General features: G+C 56.3%; 2 protein-coding genes across 2 annotated transcripts; both read right to left on the minus strand.

Moving 5' to 3' along the window:
* Positions 1-256: 256 nt before the first annotated feature.
* U2AF2 (U2 small nuclear RNA auxiliary factor 2) lies at positions 257-13,825 on the minus strand (the record flags this gene model as incomplete). Its single annotated transcript, XM_062604959.1, has 10 exons — positions 13,589-13,825; positions 10,047-10,182; positions 9,927-9,956; positions 8,757-8,860; positions 7,444-7,595; positions 5,867-5,983; positions 5,635-5,773; positions 2,832-2,911; positions 2,510-2,632; positions 257-404 (listed from the first exon to the last, which is right to left on the minus strand). Coding segments are annotated over exons 1-10 (1,078 nt in total), but the record flags the coding sequence as incomplete, so codon positions are not given.
* Positions 13,826-19,395: 5,570 nt separating this feature from the next.
* On the minus strand, positions 19,396-19,733 carry CCDC106 (coiled-coil domain containing 106). The gene has a single exon (XM_062604960.1). It carries the CDS (start codon positions 19,653-19,655, stop codon positions 19,407-19,409), a length of 249 nt encoding a protein of 82 aa, XP_062460944.1. The 5' UTR covers positions 19,656-19,733; the 3' UTR covers positions 19,396-19,406.
* Positions 19,734-20,533: the final 800 nt, after the last annotated feature.

A 20,533-nucleotide genomic window follows, 5' to 3' on the forward strand; every position in this document is an offset into this window, starting at 1 on the left:
CACCCCCAAGAGGGTTGGGAATGCTGGCTACCCCCATCCATAGGGCCCTATGGCCAAGCCCTCCCCATTCCCACCAACACCAGGGATACCCCCCCCCCCCCAGTGACCCTAAATCCCCAATCCCACCCCCAAACCAGGACCTGGGTACCCCCAAACCCCATAGGACACAACCAAGGCGGTCCCACAGGACTCCCCCCCCCGCCATCCAATAGGACCCCAAACAGGGGATACCCCCCCCAAAATAGGACCCTCTGACACCCCCAAAGTGCCCCCCCCATAATGGGGGGGTCACCCCAAGTGTGCCCCCCCCCACTCACCAGGGTGGCGTTCTTGGCCCCCACACTGGCCCTTTGCACCAGGAGCTTCTTGTCCCCCAACTGCATCCCATTGAGCCCCGCGATGGCCTGGGGGGGGGGCATGGAAAGGGGGGGTCACCAACACCATTTGAGGGGGGGGTTGGGGTCCATTGTGGTGTTTTGGGGTCCCAGGTTGGTTTTTGGGGGCCCCAATGCAAGTTTCTGGGGTCCCCACGGGGGATTTTGAGGTCCCAAGGGGGATTTTGGGGTCCCAGGTTGGGTTTTGGGGGCCCCAATGCAAGTTTCTGGGGTCCCCACGGGGGATTTTGAGGTCCCAAGGGGGATTTTGGGGTCCCAGGTTGGGTTTTGGGGTCCCCAATGTGTGTTTCTGGGGTCCCCATGGGGGGTTTTGGGGTCCCCAAGGGGGGTTTGGGGTCCCCACGGAGGGTTTTGGGGTCCCCGGGGGGGGTGGGGTCCCCTTGGGGGGTTTTGGGGTCCCCATGGGGGATTTTGGAGTCCCTATGGGGGGCTTGGGGGTCTCTTAACTGGTGTTTTGGGGTCCCAAGGGGGGTTTTGGGTTCCCCAGAGAGGATTTTGGGGTCCCAAGGCGTGTTTTGGGGGTTCTATTTGGTGTTTTGGGGTCAACAATGGGTGCTTTTTGGGTCCCAAAGGATGTTCCGGGGTCCCAAGGGGGGTTTTGGGGGGTCTAATGGGTGTTTTGTGGTCCCCGATGAGTGATTTGGGTCCTCAGGGGTGATTTTGGGGTCCCTGGGCGGGAGGGTTCAGGTCCCCAGTGGGTGTTTTCAGGTCCCCATGGGGAGGGTTGGGTGCTCTAATGGGTGTTTTGGGGTCCCAAGGGGGGGGTTGGGGTCCCAATGGGTGTTTTTGGGGTCCCCAATGGGTGTTTTGGGGGTCCCCATGGGGGCGGTTGGGGTCCCAATGGGGGTTTTGGGGTCCCCAGTGCCTGCTTTTGGGGTCCCCATGGGGGGGTTTGGGGTCCCAAGGGGTGTTTTGGGGGCTCTAATGGGTGTTTTGGGGTCCACATAGGGTGTTTGAAGATCCTGGGGGTATCTTGAGGGTCCCATGGGGTGGTTTTTGGTGTTTTGGGGTCCCAGGTGGGGGTTTGGGGCCCAAAGGGGGTGTTTTGGGGTCCCAGGGGCTGTTTTGGGTGTTGTGGGGTGTTTCTGGGTTGCTTTGGGGTGGTTTTGGGGTTCACGTGAGGTGTTTTGGGGTGTTTTGGGCTGGTTTTGGCGTGTTTGTGAGGTGTTTCGGGACTGTTTCGGGGTTCTCTTGAGGTGTTTTGGGGTTTTCTGGGGTGTTTGTGAGGTGTTTTGGGGGTTCTCTTGAGGTGTTTCAGGGTGTTTTGGGTTGGTTTTGGGGTGTTCTGGACTTTGTGAGGTGTTTTAGGGCTGTTTCAGGCTTTTCTTGAGGTGTGTTGGGGTGGTTTGGGGGTTCTCTTGAGGTGTTTTGGGGTGTTCTGGGGTGTTCTGGGGGGTTTGTGAGGTGTTTTGATGTGTTCTGGGTTGTGTGGGGGTTGTTTGGGGCTGGTTTTGGGGTTCTCTTGAGGTGTTTTAGGGTATCCTGGGGTGTTTGTGAGTTGTTCGGGGGCTTTTTCAGGGGTTTGGGGGGTCACTTGAGGTGTTTTGGGTTGGGTTTGGGGTTTTCTTAAGGTGTTTTGGGGCGGTTTCGGTGTTCTCTTGAGGTGTTTTGGGGTTGGTTTTGGCGTGTTCTGGAGCTGTTTCAGGTGTTTGAGGGTTGTTTCTAGGTGTTTTAGGGTGGTTTGGGGGATCTCTTGAGGGAATTTAGGGTGTTTTGAGTTGTTTTTGAGGTGTTTTGGGGTGGTTTTGGAGTTGGTTTCAGGCTGTTTTGGGTTGGTTTTGGGGTGTTTTGGGTTGGTTTCGGGGTGTTTTGGGTTGGTTTCAGGATGTTTTGGGTTGTTTTGGGGTGCTTTTTGGGTGTTTTTGGGGTGTTTTGGGTTAGTGTCAGGGTGTTTTGGGTCAGTTTTGGGGTGTTTTGGGTTGCTTTCAGGGTGGTTTTGGGGTGTTTTGGGCTGGTTTTGGTTAGTTTTGGGGTGTTTTGGGTTGCTTTAGGGGTGGTTTTGGGGTGTTTTGAGCTGTTTTGGGTTAGTTTTGGGGTGTTTTGGGTTGTTTTCGGGGTGTTTTGGGTTAGTTTTGGGGCTGGTTTGGGGTGCCTTCGGGGTGTTTTTGGGGTACCTGGTCGGTGACGTTGATGTCCACGTACTCGCAGAACGCGTACCCCTTGGAGAGCCCGGTGGCGCTGTCCTTCACCAGGTTGAAGGCTTTGAGGGGCCCAAAGGACGTCAGCAGCTCCTTCACCTGGGGGGGGGACACCCCAAAACCTTTGGGACCCCCCCTTGGCACCAGGGACACTCCCCCACCCCCACGGAACGAGGAACCCCCCCCCAACCATCACCATCACCACCCATTCCCACCCCATCCCATGGGGACCCCAAGTTCGGGAGGTGGGACTGGGGGGTCCCCCCCATTTTTGGGGTGTTGGGGCCCCCCCCCTTACCTGGTCATCGTTCAGGTAATTGGGGAGACCCCCGATGAAGAGCTTGTGAGCGGAGTCGGGGACCACGGTGGAGACAACACCTGCATTGGGGGGGGACACGGGGGTGAGAACAAAGGGGTTTTGGGGGGCCTTTGGGGTGGTTTTGGGTGTTTCAGGGTTGTTTCGGGGTGGTTTGGGGGCCTTTTGGGGGTGTTTTGGAACAGTTTGGGGTGTTTCAGGGCGTTTTGAGGGTGTTCCAGGGGTGTTCTGTAGGCGTTTGCGGGTGTTTAGGGGTGCTTTGGGGGGGAGTTAGGTGTTTAGGGTGGGTTTTGGGGTGGTTTAGGGTTGGTTTTGGGGTGATCTGAGGTGGTTTAGGGTGTTCTGGGGTGGTTCTGGGGTGGTTTCAGGGTGTTCCACGGCGTTTTAGAGTGGTTTTGGGGTGTTTCGATGTGTTTTAGGGTGGTTTCGGGGTGTTCAGGGATGTTTCGAGGTGGTTTAGGGTGCTTTAGAGTGGTTTCAGGGTGTTTCGAGGTGGTTTAGGGGGTTTCAGAGTGGTTTTGGGGTGTTTTGAGGTGTTTTAGGGTGTTTCAGAGTGGTTTCGAGGTGTTTTGAGGCGTTTTAGGGTGGTTTTGGGGTGTTTGGGAGTGTTTCAGAGTGGTTTCGGGGTGTTTTGAGGTGTTTTAGCGTGTTTCAGAGTGGTTTTGGGGTGTTCAGGGGTGTTTCGAGGTGTTTTAGGGTGGGTTTGGGGTGTTTCAAGGGTGTTTTGGGTGTTTCAGGCCCTCCTCACCCAGCACATGGGGCTCTTGGTCATCCCGGGCAGCGTTTGGAGGGTTTTGGGGGTGCTTCAGGGGTATTTTGGGGTGTTTCAGGGGCATTTTGGGGTGTTTCAAGGTATTTTGGGGTGTTTCAGGGTGGTTTGGGGATGGATTTGGGTGGTTTGGAGGTGTTTCAGGGTCATTTGGGGGGCGGTTTTGGTTTTTTCAGGGCGTTTTAGGGCATTTCAGGGTGGTTTTGATGCATTTGGGGGCATTTCAGGGTGGGTTTGGGGGCATTTTTTTGGTGTTTTCGGGGTGTTTCAGAGCGTTTTGCGGCATTTCAGGGTGTTTTTCAGTGTTTTCAGTGTTTTTGGAGCATTTCAGGGTGGTTTTGGGGGCGTTTCAGGGAGGTTTTCAGGGCGTTTAGGGGCGTTTCAATGGTGATTTTCAGGGTGGTTTTGGGGGCGTTTTGGGAAGTTTCGGGGTCATTTTCGGGGCGTTTTTGGTGTTTTTGGGACGTTTCGGGGCGTTTCAGGGTGGTTTTCAGGTCATTTTTTTGTCTTTTCAGGCTGGTTCAGGGTTGTTTTAGAGTTGTTTTGGGGCGTTTCAGGGTGGGTTTGGGGGCATTTTAGGGCATTTTGGGGGAGTTTTGGGGCATTTTACGGTGTTTTTCGGGGCATTTCAAGGTGTTTGTCAGTGTTTTGGGGGTGTTTCAAGGTTGTTTTCGGGGCATTTCAGGGTGTTTTTCAGTGTTTTGGGGCGTTTTGGGGCATTTCAGAGCATTCTTCAGTGTTTTGGGGTCATTTCAGGGTGGTTTTGAGACGTTTCAGGGCGTTTTTCAGGGTTTTGGGGGCGTTTCAGGGTGGTTTTAGGACATGTCAGGGCATTTTTCAGTGTATTTGGGGTGTTTCAAGGTGGTTTTAGGGACGTTTCAGGGCGTTGTTCTGTGTTTCAGGTGCGTTTTTGGGGCATTTCAGGGCGTTTTTCAGTTGTTTTGGGGGCATTTCAGGGTGGTTTTGGGATGTTTCAGGGCGTTTTTCAGTGTTTTAGGGGCGTTTCAGGGCGATTTTCAGTGATTTGTGGGCATTTCAGGATGGTTTGGGGATGTTTCAGGGCGTTTTTCAGCGTTTTGGGGCGTTTCAGGGTGGTTTTGGGACGTTTCAGGGTGTTTTTCAGGGTTTTGGGGGCGTTTCAGGGTGGTTTTGGGACGTTTCAGGGCGTTTTTCAGGGTTTTGGGGGCATTTCAGGGTGGTTTTGGGACATTTAAGGGTGTTTTTCAGTGGTTTTGGGACGTTTCAGGGTGTTTTTCAGGGTTTTGGGGGCGTTTCAGGGTGGTTTTGGGACGTTTCAGGGCGTTTTTCAGGGTTTTGGGGGCGTTTCAGGGTGGTTTTGGGACATGTCAGGGCATTTTTCAGTGTATTTGGGGTGTTTCAAGGTGGTTTTAGGGACGTTTCAGGGCGTTTTTCTGTGTTTCGGGTGCGTTTTGGGGCATTTCAGGGCGTTTTTCAGTTGTTTTGGGGCATTTCAGGGTGGTTTTGGGATGTTTCAGGGCGTTTTTCAGTGTTTTAGGGGCGTTTCAGGGCGATTTTCAGTGATTTGTGGGCATTTCAGGATGGTTTGGGGGTGTTTCAGGGCGTTTTTCAGGGTTTTGGGGCGTTTCAGGGTGGTTTTGGGACGTTTCAGGGTGTTTTTCAGGGTTTTGGGGGCGTTTCAGGGTGGTTTTGGGACGTTTCAGGGCGTTTTTCAGGGTTTTGGGGGCATTTCAGGGTGGTTTTGGGACATTTAAGGGTGTTTTTGGGTGGTTTTGGGACGTTTCAGGGTGTTTTTCAGGGTTTTGGGGGCGTTTCAGGGTGGTTTTGGGACATTTCAGGGCGTTTTTCAGGGTTTTAGGGGCGTTTCAGGGTGGTTTGGGGACATTTAAGGGTGTTTTTCAGTGGTTTTGGGACGTTTCAGGGTGTTTTTCAGTGGTTTTGAGGCGTTTCAGGGTGGTTTTGGGACGTTTCAGGGCGTTTTTCAGTGTTTGGGGGCGTTTCAGGGTGGTTTTGGGGGTGCTTCAGCCCCCCCCTCACCGGGCACGTAGACCGAGGGGTTCTCGGACATCCCAGGCAGCGGTTGGTAATCGTGGGGCCGCCGGATCTTCAGCGACTGCCCTTGGAAAATGATCCCATCGAAAGCCATGGCCTGCGTGGTCTCATCCACAGAGCGGAACTGCCGAGGGGGAAAGAACCACAAAGTGGGGGGGGTCCCCTTATATCAGGGGATCCAAACCCCCCCCACGGGGTGGGAGGGAGCCGGGGGTACCTCCAGGAAGGCGAAGTTCTTGTCCTGGTTGATCTGCACAGCCAGGACGGGGTTGCCGGGGGCCTGCGTCAGCCCCCCCAGGCGCATCTGGGCGTTGAAGAAGTCCATCATGGCCTCCTGCAGGGGGGACAATGGCAATGGGCGCCGGGAACGGAGACCCCAAAAACCCCCATTACCCCCCCAAAATCCCATTTCCCCCCCAAAAAAAAAATTTCCCCTCCCCAAAATCCCATTTCCCCCCAAAAAAAACATTCCCCCCCAAAAAAAAACATGTCCACTCCCCAAAACTCCCCTTTCCACCCTCTAAACCCTGTTTCGCCTCCAAACCCCCATTTCCCCCCAAAAAAACCATTCTCCTCCACAAAAAACTCATTTCCCCTCCCAAAACCCCATTTCCCCTCCTCAAAACCCCCATTTCCCCTCCCTCAAACCCCCAATTCCCCCCTCAAAACCCCCATTTCCCCCCAAACCCCCCTTTCCCCCTCCCAAAACCCCCTTTCCCCCCTCAAAACCCCCTTTCCCCCCTCAAAACCCCCATTTCCCCCTCCCCAAACCCCATTCCCCCCCCAAAACCCCCATTTCCCCCCCCAAACCCCCCTTTCCCCCTCCCAAAACCCCCTTTCCCCCCTCAAAACCCCCATTTCCCCCTCCCCAAACCCCATTTCCCCCTCCCCAAACCCCATTTTCCACCCTCAAAACCCCCATTTCCCCCTCCCAAACCCCATTTCCCACACCAAAACCACCATTTCCCCCTAACAAAACCCCATTTCCCCCTCCCAAACCCCCATTTCCCCCCAAAACCCCCATTTCCCCACTCAAAACCCCCATTTCCCCACTCAAAACCCCCATTCCCCCCCCAAACCCCCATTTCCCCCCTCAAAACCCCCATTTCCCCCTCCCAAACCCCATTTCCCACACCAAAACCACCATTTCCCCCTAACAAAACCCCATTTCCCCCTCCCAAACCCCCATTTCCCCCCAAAACCCCCATTTCCCCACTCAAAACCCCCATTTCCCCACTCAAAACCCCCATTCCCCCCCCAAACCCCCATTTCCCCCCTCAAAACCCCCATTTCCCCCTCCCCAAACCCCATTTCCCCCTCCCCAAACCCCCATTTTCCCCTCCCAAACCCCCATTTCCCCCCTCAAAACCCCCATTTCCCCCTCCCAAACCCCCATTTCCCCCCCCCAAACCCCCATTTCCCCCCTCAAAACCCCCATTTTCCCCTCCCAAACCCCTATTTCCCCTCCCCCAAAACCCCCATTTCCCCCCTCAAAACCCCCATTTTCCCCTCCCAAACCCCCATTTCCCCCTCCCAAACCCCCATTTCCCCCTCCCAAAACCCCCTTTCCCCCCTCAAAACCTCCATTTCCCCCCTCAACACCCCCATTTCCCCCCTCAACACCCCCATTTTCCCCTCCCAAACCCCCATTTCCCCCCTCAAAACCCCCATTTCCCCCCTCAAAACCCCCATTTTCCCCTCCCAAACCCCCATTTCCCCCCCTCAAAACCCCCATTTCCCCCCTCAAAACCCCTATTTCCCCCTCCCAAACCCCCATTTCCCCCCTCGCCCCACCTCGGTGATGCCGAAGGGGATGTTGCCCACGTAGAGGCGCCGGGCCTGGCGCGTCATCTGGCTCCCCACCACGGGCACAGGGGTGGGGGTCACGGCGAGCCCGTCCGGGGTCATGGTGGGCAGCAGAGCCGTGGCCGGGATCTGCCCCGCCGCTGCCAAGGGAGGGGGGGTTACAGTGGGGGGGTACAATGGGGGGCGAGGGGGTTTGCAATGGGGAGGGAACAATGGGGGGGGTTGCAATGGGGGGGAACAATGGGGGGGGGGAAATGGAGGGAACAATGGGGGAGGTTTTGCAATGGGGGGGACAATGGGGGGGGACAATGGGGGGGGTTGAAATGGGGGGAGTTGCAGTGGGGGGGAACAATGGGGGGGGTTTGCAATGGGGGGGGACAACGGGGGGGGTTTGCAATGGGGGGGAACAATGGGGGGGGGTTTGCAATGGGGGGGCACAATGGGGGGGTTTGCAATGGGGGGGAACAATGGGGGGGCACAATGGGGGGGTTTGCAATGGGGGGCAACAATGGGGGGCAACAATGGGGGGGTTTGCAATGGGGAGGAACAATGGGGGGGGAACAATGGGGGGGAACAATGGGGGGGAACAATGGGGGGGGTTTGCAATGGGGGGGAACAATGGGGGGGTTGCAATGGGGGGGGAACAATGGGGGGGGTTTGCAATGGGGAGGAACAATGGGGGGGAACAATGGGGGGGGAACAATGGGGGGGTGCAATTGGGGGAGTTTGCAATGGGGGGGAACAATGGGGGGGTTTGCAATGGGGGGGAACAATGGGGGGGGTTGCAATGCGGGGGGTTTGCAATGGGGGTCACAATGGGGGGGGTTTGCAATGGGGGGGCACAATGGGGGGGGTTTGCAATGGGGGGGAACAATGGGGGGGGTTTGCAACGGGGGGAACAATGGGGGGGCACAATGGGGGGGCACAATGGGGGGGAACAATGGGGGGGAACAATGGGGGGGGTTTGCAACGGGGGGCAACAATGGGGGGGGTTTGCAATGGGGAGGAACAATGGGGGGGAACAATGGGGGGGAACAATGGGGGGGAACAATGGGGGGGAACAATGGGGGGGTGTGCAATTGGGGGAGTTTGCAATGGGGGGGAACAATGGGGGGGTTTGCAATAGGGGGGGTTTGCAATGGGGGGACGGTTTGCAATGGGGGGTACAATGGGGGTGTTTGCAATGGGGGGATATAATGGGGGGACGGTTTGCAATTGGGGGGGGTTTGCAATGGTTGTTTCAGGGTAGTTTTGGGGTGTTTCAGGGTGGTTTTGGGGTGATTTGGGGGTGTTTCGGGTACCTTGCATGGCTTTGTACTGCATGGGGGTGATGTGCTCGAAGCCCGGGGGGGGCACGTCCCAGTATTTGCGGATCTTCTTCTTCTTCTCGTGCCTGGGGGAGCGGCTGGGGGGGGGGGGGGGAGAAGAGAGGGGTGAGGGGTGAGGAAAAGGGGGGGGACACCCCCCACTTGTCCCCCAGTGCCGATGGGGACCCCCCTGCATGCAGCTTCTGGGGGGGGGCAAAAGAGGGGGGGCGAGTGGGATGGTTTGGGGGGTACAGAGGGGTTATGGGGGGATATAGGGGAGGAGTTGGGGGGTAATAGGAGCAATAAGAAGGGGGTTGGGGTCAATATTAGGCCTTGGGGGTTAGGGACAGTAAGCAGGACTTGGGGGCAATAGGAGAGATTGGGGGGGGGGGGGGGGGGGGCAATGGGAGAGGTTTGGGGGCAATAAGGAGGGTTTTGGGGCAACAGGAGGTTGTTTGGGGGCAATAAAAAGGGTTGATGGGCAATAAGGGGGGGGTTGAGGGCAACAGAAGAGCTTGGGGGCAATAAAAGGGTGTTGGGGGGCAATAAAGGGGTGTCGGGGGCAATAAAGGGGTGTTGGGGGGGCAAGAAAGGGGTGTTGGGGGGGCAATACAAGAGCTTGGGTGCAATAAAGAAGTGTTGGGGGGCAATAAAGGGGTGTCAGGGGGGAAGAAAGGGGTGTGGGGGGGGCAATAGAAGAGTTTGGGTGCAATAAAGAAGTGTTGGGGGGCAATAAAGGGTTGTTGGGGGGCTATAAAGGGGTGTCGGGGGGCAATAAAGGGTTGTTGGGGGGCTATAAAGGGGTGTCGGCAATAGAAGAGCTTGGGTACAATAAAACGTGTTGGGGGCAATAAAGGGGTGTTGGGGGCAATAAAGGGGGTGTCGGGGGGCAAGAAAGGGGGTGTCGGGGGGCAAGAAAGGGGTGTCGGGGGGCAAGAAAGGGGTGTCGGGGGGCAAGAAAGGGGTGTCGGGGGCAATAAAGGGGTGTCGGGGGCAATAAAGGGGTGTCGGAGGGCAATAAAGGGGTGTCGGAGGGCAATAAAGGGGTGTCGGGGGCAATAAAGGGATGTTGGGGGGCAATAAAGGGGTGTCGGGGGGCAATAGAAGTGATTTGGGGGGGGTCTCCCCCTTCCCCTCCCCTCACCCCCCCCCCCCCCCACTCACCTCAAGGGGCCCGAGAGGCTCAGGGGTGACCTGTGGGGGGACAGGACCCCCGGTTACTGCAGGGATGGGGGTTGGGGGGGTGGGGGGGGGGTCCCTGGTTTGGGGGGGGGGGGTCGGTACCGGCGCCGCCGGCGGTCCCGGGACACGCTGCGTTGATCCCGGTTGCGGCGATCCCGGCTCCGGCTCCGGCGCTTCCGGTCCCGGCTCCGGGAGCGGCTGTGGCTGCGCTTGCGGTGCCGGTTCTCCTTGTCCCGCTCTATGGGGGGGGGAAAGGGGGGGTCAGGAGCACCCCAATACACACACACACAATGGGAACCCCCCCATAGGGTCAGCATCGGGGGGGGTCAGCTTCTTGGGGGGTACATGGGGGTACAGGGGCACATTGGGGGGGGACACGGGCGTAAGGGGGGGCACATTTGGGGGGGACATGGGGGTAAGGGGGGCACATTGGGGGGGGACACGGGCCTAAGGGGGGGCACATTCTGGGGGCACATGGGGGTATGGGGGGCACATGGGGGTAAGGGGGGCACATTGGGGGGGACATGGGGGTATGGGGGCACATTGGGGGGGGACATGGGGGTATGGGGGGGGACATGGGGGTAAGGGGTCACACTGGGGGGGCACATTGGGGGTATGGGGGGCACACTGTGGGGGCACATGGGGGTAAGGGGTCACAGTGGGGGGGCACATGGGGGTATGGGGGGCACACTGGGGGGGCACATGGGGGTAAGGGGTCACATTGGAGGGGGCACATGGGGGCATGGGGGCACATTTGGGGGCGCATTAAGGGGCACATGGGGGGGTATGGGGGGCACATGGGGGTATGGGGTCACGTTTGGGGTGGGGCACATGGGGGTATGGTGGGCACACTGGGGGGCACATTAAGGGGTACATGGGGGGGTATGGGGTTCACATTGGGGGGCACATGGGGGTATGGGGTCACACTGAGGGGGGCACATTAAGGGGTACATGGGGGGTATAGGGGGCACACTGGGGGGGCACATGGGGGTATGGGGTCACATTGGGGGTGCACATTCAGGGGCACATGTGGGGTATAGGGGGCACACTGGGAGGGCACATTAGGGTATAGGGTCACATTTGGGGGGGCACATTAAGGGGCACCTGGGTGGCACATTGGGGTATGGGGTCACATTTGGGGGTGCACATTAAGGGGCACATGGGGGGCACATTGGGGTATGGGGTCACATTTGGGGGGGCACATTAAGGAGTACATGGGGGAGTATAGGGGGCACACTGGGGGGGCACATTAAGGGGCACATGGGGGGCACATTGGGGTATGGGGTCACATTTGGGGGGGCACATTAAGGAGTACATGGGGGAGTATAGGGGGCACACTGGGGGGGCACATTAAGGGGCACATGAGGGTACGAGGGCACATTTGGGGGTGCACATTCAGGGGCACATGGGGGTATGGGGGCATATTGGGGGGGCATTAAAGGACACATGGGGGGTATGGGGGGCACGCTGAGGGGACACATGGGGGTATGGCGGCACATTTGGGGGGGCACATGGGGAGCACACTGGGGTATGGGGGGGGACATTGGGGGCATATGGGGGTATGAGGGGCACACTGGGGATGGGGGGCACATTGGGGTAGGGGGAGACATATTGGGGGGCACATGAGAGTATGGGGAGCTACATTGGGGGGACACATGGGGGTACGGGGGGGCACATGGGGGAGCACACTGGGGTATGGGGGGTACATTGGGGGGCATATGGGGGGCACATTGGGATGGGAGAGTACATTGGGGTATGGGGGCACAGTGTGGGACACATGGGGGTATGGGGGCACATTAGGGGGGTATATGGGGGTATGGGGGACATGGGGGTATATCGGGGGGCACATTGGGGTATGGGGGTACAGTGGGGGGCACATGGGGGGTATGGGGGGCACATTGGGGGAGCAACTGGGGGCATAGGAGTCACATGGGGGCACACTGGGGTATGGGGGGGCACATAGGGATATGGGGGGTACATTGGGGATGGGGGCACAGGGGGGTAAATGGGGGGGCACCTTAGGGGGTCACATGAGGGTTACATTGGGGTATGGGGTTACATTGGGGGGCACAGGGGGGTATATTAGGGCACATTGGGGTATGGGGGGTGCAGTGGGGGGCACATGGGGTTACATTGGGGGAGCAACTGGGGGCATGGGGGTCACATGGGGGGGCATATTAGGGGTCACATGGGGGGCACATAGAGATATGGAGAGCACATCAGGAGATATGTGGGGTACACTGAGGTTGGGGGGCAAGTGGGGTAAATGGGGGGGCACATTAGGGGTCACATGAGGGCCACATTGGGGGATGGGGGGCACACTGGGGGGCACAGGGGGGCACATTACGGGGCACACGAGGGTATGGGGGGCACATTGGGGGAGCAACTGGGGGCATGGGGGTCACATGAGGGCCACATTGGGGTATGGGGGGCACATTGGGGGGCACACGGGGGTATGGGGGGCACATTGAGAGGCACATGGGGGGTATGGGGGGCACAATGGGGGTACACGGGGGTATGGGGGCCACATTGGGGGAGCAACTGGGGGTATGGGGGTCACATGAGGGCCACATTGGGGTATGGGGGGCACACTGAGGGGCACATGGGGGGTATGGGGGGCACATTGAGGGGCACATGGGGGGTATGGGGGGCACATTGGGGGGCACACGGGGGTATGGGGGGCACATTGGGAGAGCAAGTGGGGGCATGGGGGTCACATGAGGGCCACATTGGGGTATGGGGGGCACATTGGGGGGCACACGGGGGTATGGGGGGCACATTGAGAGGCACATGGGGGGCACATTGGGGGTACACGGGGGTATGGGGGCCACATTGGGGGAGCAACTGGGGGCATGGGGGTCACATGAGGGCCACATTGGGGTATGGGGGGCACACTGAGGGGCACATGGGGGGTATGGGGGGCACATTGAGGGGCACATGGGGGGTATGGGGGGCACACGGGGGTATGGGGGGCACATTGGGAGAGCAAGTGGGGGCATGGGGGTCACATGAGGGCCACATTGGGGTATGGGGGGCACATTGGGGGGCACACGGCGGTATGGGGGGCACATTGAGAGGCACATGGGGGGCACATTGGGGGTACACGGGGGTATGGGGGCCACATTGGGGGAGCAACTGGGGGCATGGGGGTCACATGAGGGCCACATTGGGGTATGGGGGGCACATTGAGGGGCACATGGGGGGTATGGGGGGCACATTGGGGGGCACATGGGGGGTATGGGGGGCACATTGGGGGGCACACGGGGGTATGGGGGGACATTGGGGGAGCAACTGGGGGCATGGGGGTCACATGAGGACCACATTGGGGTATGGGGGGCACACTGGGGGGCACATGGGGGGTATGGGGGGCACATTGGGGGGCACACGAGCGTATGGGGGGGCACATTGGGGGAGCAACTAGGGGCACGGGGGTCACATGGGGGGTCACATTAGGGGTCACATGAGGGCCACATTGAGGTGGGGGGGGCACATATTGGGGTGTCCCCCCCCGAACACCCCAAAACAAGACGGGGGCGGTGGGGGGGAAGGGCAACATCGGTGGGGGGGGTGAAGGCCCCTTCCCCCCATCCCTCTCTCACGGTACCCCCATGGAAGGGGGGGGCGGGGGCCGCCCGTCCCGGTACCTTGTTTGTTCTCGTTGAGCTGCCGCTCGAACTCGTCGAAGTCCGACATGGCGGAGGCGCTAACGGCGGCCCCGCCCCCCGGTCCCCGGTCCTCGGCTCCCGGTCCCCGGCTCCGACCCCGCGCTAGGCCGCGGCGGCACCGACCCCCGCTCGGCAACGCTCGCTCCCTTCCGGCCCCGCGCTCGGCAACTTCCGGCCGCCTTCGGCTCTTTCCGACACCACTCGGGCCTTGCCGAACTCACTCGGCTCTTCCCGACGCTCCTCCCCGCCTCTTTCCGCTACGCCACTTCCGATAAGGGGGGGGGGCGCTCCCCGGTTCCGGTTACCGGACACGGCACCGCGGCTCCCCCTCCCGTTGGGCGCTGCCTGGGAGGCTCCGTACGGCCTAGGCCGCGCCTCCGGGTCCGACGAGGCCGCTTCCGGCCGCCCGCCTCCCCACACACACCCGGTTCGGCTCCTTCCGGCGCGACTTCGGCTCTTTCCGGTCCCTTCACTTCGGCTCTTTCCGGTCCCTTCACTTCGGCTCTTTCCGGCGCGACTTCGGCTCTTTCCGGTCCCCTCGCTTCGGCTCTTTCCGGCGCAACTTCGGCTCTTTCCGGTCCCTTCACTTCGGCTCTTTCCGGTCCCCTCGCTTCGGCTCTTTCCGGCGCAACTTCGGCTCTTTCCGGCACAACTTCGGCTCTTTCCGGTCCCCTCGCTTCGGCTCTTTCCGGTCCCCTCACTTCGGCTCTTTCCGGCGCAACTTCGGCTCTTTCCGGTCCCCTCGCTTCGGCTCTTTCCGGTCCCCTCGCTTCGGCTCTTTCCGGCGCAACTTCGGCTCTTTCCGGTCCCCTCGCTTCGGCTCTTTCCGGCGCAACTTCGGCTCCTTCCGCCCCCCTCGCTTCGGCTCTTTCCGCGGCCACTTCGGCTCTTTCCGCCCGCCTGACCCGTTGCCGTGACCCCTGACCCCCCGTGACCCCCCAGCAAGGCGTTTTGCCCGTTTTTCACCGTTTATTGACCGTTTTTCCGCCTTTTTGTGTGGTTTTTGACCTCCGTTTTCTGCTTTCCGGGTTGCACCCCCTCCTGGGGGGGTCTGGCAGGGTTAGGGGTCCCGGGGGCGGGGGGCTCAGGCAGGTTTTGGGGTCATTTGGAGGGGTTTTGGGTCTGTTTGTGCCTATTTTGGGTCTGTGTCTATTTTGGGTCTCTTTGTGTCTATTTTGTGTCTGTTTGTGTCAATTTTGGGTCCGTTTGTGTCCCTTTTGAGTCTGTGTCTATTTTGGGTCTTTGTCTATTTGGGGTCTGTTTGTGTCCATTTTGGGTCTGTTTGTGTCCATTTTGGGTCTGTTTGTGTCCATTTTGGGCCTGTTTGTGTCTATTTTGGGTCTGTTCTGGGATTGCGGTGCTCAGCGCTTGAAGCGGTAGGTGATGGGCAGGAGGAGTTTGGGTCCGTTTGTGTCTATTTTGGGTCCGTTTGTGTCTATTTTGGGTCTGTTTGTGTCTATTTTGGGTCCGTTTGTGTCTGTTTTGGGTCTGCTTGTGTCTCTTTTGGGTCTGTTCGTGTCTATTTTGGGTCCGTTTGTGTCTGTTTTGGGACTGTGTCCATTTTGGGTCCGTTTGTGTCCATTTTGGGTCCGTTTTTGTCTATTTTGGGTCCGTTTGTGTCCATTTTGGGTCCGTTTGTGTCTATTTTGGGCCCGTTTGTGTCCATTTTGGGTCCGTTTGTGTCCATTTTGGGTCCGTTTGTGTCTATTTTGGGTCTGTGTCTATTTTGGGTCTGTGTCTATTTTGGGTCTGTGTCTATTTTGGGTCCGTTTGTGTCTATTTTGGCCCTGTTTGTGTCTATTTTGGCCCTGTTTGTGTCTATTTTGGGCCTGTTTGTGTCTATTTTGGGTCTGTTCTGGTGTTGCCGTGCTCAGCGCTTGAAGCGGTAGGTGATGGGCAGGAGGAGTTTGGGTCCGTTTGTGTCTATTTTGGGTCCGTTTGTGTCTATTTTCGGTCCGTTTATGTCTATTTTCGGTCTGTTTGTGTCTGTTTTGGGACTGTGTCTATTTTGGGTCCGTTTGTGTCCATTTTGGGTCCGTTTGTGTCCATTTTGGGTCTGTGTCTATTTTGGGTCTGTGTCTATTTTGGGTCTGTGTCTATTTTGGGTCCGTTTGTGTCTATTTTGGGTCCGTTTGTGTCTATTTTGGGTCCGTTTGTGTCTATTTTGGGTCTGTTTGTTTCTATTTTGGTTCTGTTTGTGTCTATTTTGGGTCTGTTTGTGTCTCTTTTGGGTCCGTTTGTGTCTCTTTCGGGTCCGTTTGTGTCTATTTTGGGCCGGTTTGTGTCCATTTTGGGTCCGTTTGTGACTTTTGGGTCTGTTTGTGTCTATTTTGGGTCCGTTTGTGTCCATTTTGGGTCTGTGTCCATTTGTGTCTATTTTGGGTCCGTTTGTGTCCATTTTGGGTCTGTTTGTGTCCCTTTCGTGTGTGTCGCGCGGGGCGCTCAGCGCTTGAAGCGGTAGGTGATGGGCAGGAGCAGTTTGGGCCTGTTTGTGTCTATTTTGGGTCCGTTTGTGTCCATTTTGGGTCCATTTGTGTCCCTTTTGGGTCTGTTTGTGTCCCTTTTGGGCCTGTTTGTGTCCATTTTGGGTCCGTTTGTGTCTATTTTGGGCTCGTGTCTATTTTGGGCCTGTTTGTGTCTATTTTGGTCTCTTTTGGGCCTGTTTGTGTCTCTTTTGGGTCTGTTCTGGGATTGCGGTGCTCAGCGCTTGAAGCTGTAGGTGATGGGCAGGAGGAGTTTGGGTCCGTTTGTGTCTATTTTGGGTCCGTTTGTGTCCATTTTGGGTCCGTTTGTGTCCATTTTGGGTCTGTTTGTGTCTATTTTGGGTCTGTTTGTGTCTATTTTGGGTCTGTTTGTGCCTATTTTGGGTCTGTTTGTTTCTATTTTGGGTCTGTTTGTGTCTATTTTGGGTCTGTTTCTGGCCCTTTTGGGTCTGTGTCTGTTTTGGGTCCGTTTGTGTCTATTTTGGGTCCGTTTGTGTCTATTTTGGGTCCGTTTGTGTCCATTTTGGGTCCGTTTGTGTCCATTTTGGGTCCGTTTGTGTCCCTTTTGGGCCCGTTTGTGTCCATTTTGGGTCCGTTTGTGTCCATTTTGGGTCCGTTTGTGTCTCCTTTGGGTCCGTTTGTGTCTATTTTGGGTCCGTTTGTGTCTATTTTGGGTCTGTGTCTGTTTTGGGACTGTGTCTATTTTGGGTCCGTTTGTGTCCATTTTGGGTCTGTCTGTGTCTATTTTGGGTCCGTTTCTGTCCCTTTTGGGTCTGTGTCCATTTTGGGTCCGTTTGTGTCTCCTTTGGGTCCGTTTGTGTCTATTTTGTGTCTGTTTGTGTCTATTTTGGGTCTGTGTGTCTATTTTGGGTCTGTGTGTCTATTTTGGGTCTGTTTGTGTCTATTTTGGGTCTGTTTGTGTCCATTTTGGGTCTGTTTGTGTCTATTTTGGGTCCGTTTCTGTCCCTTTTGGGTCTGTGTCTGTTTTGGGTCCGTCTGTGTCTTTTTTGGGTCCGTTTTGTCTATTTTGGGTCCGTTTGTGTCCATTTTGGGTCCGTTTGTGTCCATTTTGGGTCCGTTTGTGTCTATTTTGGGTCCGTTTGCGTCTATTTTGGGTCCGTTTGTGTCTCCTTTGGGTCCGTTTGTGTCTATTTTGGGTCTGTTTGTGTCTATTTTGGGTCTGTTTGTGTCTATTTTGGGTCTGTGTGTCTATTTTGGGTCTGTTTGTGTCTATTTTGGGTCCGTTTGTGTCCATTTTGGGTCCGTTTGTGTCCATTTTGGGTCCGTTTGCGTCTATTTTGGGTCCGTTTGCGTCTATTTTGGGTCCGTTTGTGTCTCCTTTGGGTCCGTTTGTGTCTATTTTGGGTCTGTTTGTGTCTATTTTGGGTCTGTTTGTGTCTATTTTGGGTCTGTGTGTCTATTTTGGGTCTGTTTGTGTCTATTTTGGGTCCGTTTGTGTCCATTTTCGGTCCGTTTGTGTCTATTTTGGATCCATTTGTGTCCATTTTGGGTCCATTTGTGTCCATTTTGGGTCCGTTTGTGTCCCTTTTGGGTCCGTTTGTGTCTCTTTTGGGTCTGTTTGTGTCCATTTTGGGTCCGTTTGTGTCCCTTTTGGGCCCGTTTGTGTCCATTTTGGGTCCGTTTGTGTCCATTTTGGGTCCGTTTGTGTCCATTTTGGGTCCGTTTGTGTCTATTTTGGGTCCGTTTGTGTCTATTTTGGGTCTGTGTCTGTTTTGGGACTGTGTCTATTTTGGGTCCGTTTCTGTCCCTTTTGGGTCTGTGTCCATTTTGGGTCCGTTTGTGTCTCCTTTGGGTCCGTTTGTGTCTATTTTGTGTCTGTTTGTGTCTATTTTGGGTCTGTGTGTCTATTTTGGGTCTGTGTGTCTATTTTGGGTCTGTTTGTGTCTATTTTGGGTCTGTTTGTGTCCATTTTGGGTCTGTTTGTGTCTATTTTGGGTCCGTTTCTGTCCCTTTTGGGTCTGTGTCTGTTTTGGGTCCGTCTGTGTCTTTTTTGGGTCCGTTTTGTCTATTTTGGGTCCGTTTGTGTCCATTTTGGGTCCGTTTGTGTCCATTTTGGGTCCGTTTGCGTCTATTTTGGGTCCGTTTGCGTCTATTTTGGGTCCGTTTGTGTCTCCTTTGGGTCCGTTTGTGTCTATTTTGGGTCTGTTTGTGTCTATTTTGGGTCTGTTTGTGTCTATTTTGGGTCTGTGTGTCTATTTTGGGTCTGTTTGTGTCTATTTTGGGTCCGTTTGTGTCCATTTTGGGTCCGTTTGTGTCCATTTTGGGTCCGTTTGCGTCTATTTTGGGTCCGTTTGCGTCTATTTTGGGTCCGTTTGTGTCTCCTTTGGGTCCGTTTGTGTCTATTTTGGGTCTGTTTGTGTCTATTTTGGGTCTGTTTGTGTCTATTTTGGGTCTGTGTGTCTATTTTGGGTCTGTTTGTGTCTATTTTGGGTCCGTTTGTGTCCATTTTCGGTCCGTTTGTGTCTATTTTGGATCCATTTGTGTCCATTTTGGGTCCATTTGTGTCCATTTTGGGTCCGTTTGTGTCCCTTTTGGGTCCGTTTGTGTCTCTTTTGGGTCTGTTTGTGTCCATTTTGGGTCCGTTTGTGTCCATTTTGGGTCCGTTTGTGTCCATTTTGGGTCCGTTTGTGTCCATTTTGGGTCCGTTTGTGTCCATTTTGGGTCCGTTTGTGTCCCTTTCGTGTGTGTCGCGCGGGGCGCTCAGCGCTTGAAGCGGTAGGTGATGGGCAGGAGCAGTTTGGGCCTATTTGTGTCTCTTTTGGGTCCGTTTGTGTCTCTTTTGGGTCCGTTTGTGTCTCTTTTGGGTCCGTTTGTGTCCATTTCGGGTCCGTTTGTGTCTGTTTTGGGTCTGTGTCTATTTTGGGTCCGTTTGTGTCTATTTTGGCCCTGTTTGTGTCTATTTTGGGTCTGTTTGTGTCTATTTTGGGTCCGTTTGTGTCCATTTTGGGTCCGTTTGTGTCTATTTTGTGTCCGTTTCTGTCCCTTTTGGGTCTGTGTCTGTTTTGGCTCTGTTTGTGTCTATTTTGGGTCCGTTTGTGTCCATTTTGGGTCCGTTTGTGTCTATTTTGTGTCCGTTTCTGTCCCTTTTGGGTCTGTGTCTGTTTTGGCTCTGTTTGTGTCTATTTTGGGTCTGTTTGTGTCTCTTTTGGGTCCGTTTGTGTCCATTTTGGGTCCGTTTGTGTCCATTTTGGGTCCGTTTGTGTCCATTTTGGGTCCGTTTGTGTCTATTTTGGGTCCGTTTGTGTCTCTCTTGGGTCTGTTTGTGTCCCTTCCGTGTGTGTCGCGCGGGGCGCTCAGCGCTTGAAGCGGTAGGTGATGGGCAGGAGGAGTTTGCTCTTCTTGAGCGCCTGCACCTTCTGGAGCGTGGCGGGGTCGAGGGCGAGGAAGCAGCGGCGCGAGTACTCGAGGAGGCGCTCCTTGGAGGGGTCGAACTCGCCCACCTCGGCCAGCTTCTCGGGCGCCACGAGGAGCAGCTCGGCGATGGGCGTGGTGAGCGCCACGGTGTTGCGGTCCACGCGGTGGTGCGCGAAGGCGCGGCTCATGCTCTGCAGGCGCTGGAACGTGGTCAGGATGCGCTTGTAGCGGGAGAGCACGCCGTCGGCGTCCTTCACTGCGGGGGGGGTGGGGATGGGGATGGGATATGGGGTAAGGGATATGGGATATGGGGGATGGGGTATGGGGATGGGGGGGATATGGGGTATGGGGATGGAATATGGGGATGGGGGATGGGATATGGGGGATGGAGATGGGATATAGGGATGGGAATGGGGGATGGGATGTGGGGGATGGAGATGGGGTATGGGGATGGGATATGGGGGATGGGGATGGGATATAGGTAATGGCATGGCATGCGGTATAAGAATGGGGATGGGATATGGGGATGGGGTATGGGAATGGGGGATGGGGATGGGATGGGGTATAGGGATGGGGATGGAATATTGGGATGGGATATGGGGGATGGGGATGGGATATAGGGATGGAATGGGGTATGGGGATGGTATGGGGTATAGGAATGGGGATGGCATGCGGTATAAGGATGGGGATGGTGATGGGATATGGGGATGAGATGGAGTATAGGGATGGGGGGGGATGGGATATGGGATATGGGGGGTGGGGATGGGATATGGGGATGGGATGGGGTATAGGAATGGGGATGGGATTTGGGTATGGCATATGGGGATAGGCATGGCATGGGGTATGGGGATGGGATGGGGTATAGGAATGGGTATGGGGATAGGTATGGGGGATGGGATATGGGGATGGGGATAGGTATAGGATATGGGGATGGCATGGGGTATCGGAATGGGTATATATATGGGGTATGGGGATGGGGTATAGGAATGGGGATGGGGATAGGTATAGGGTATGGGATATAAGGTATAGGGATTGGGATGGGATGGGGGATGGGTATGGAGATAGG

Source organism: Pezoporus occidentalis, unplaced genomic scaffold (assembly GCF_034315485.1).
Source record: "Pezoporus occidentalis ecotype Australia unplaced genomic scaffold, CSIRO_AGI_Poc_V1 ctg896, whole genome shotgun sequence".
Lineage (NCBI taxonomy): Eukaryota > Metazoa > Chordata > Aves > Psittaciformes > Psittacidae > Pezoporus > Pezoporus occidentalis.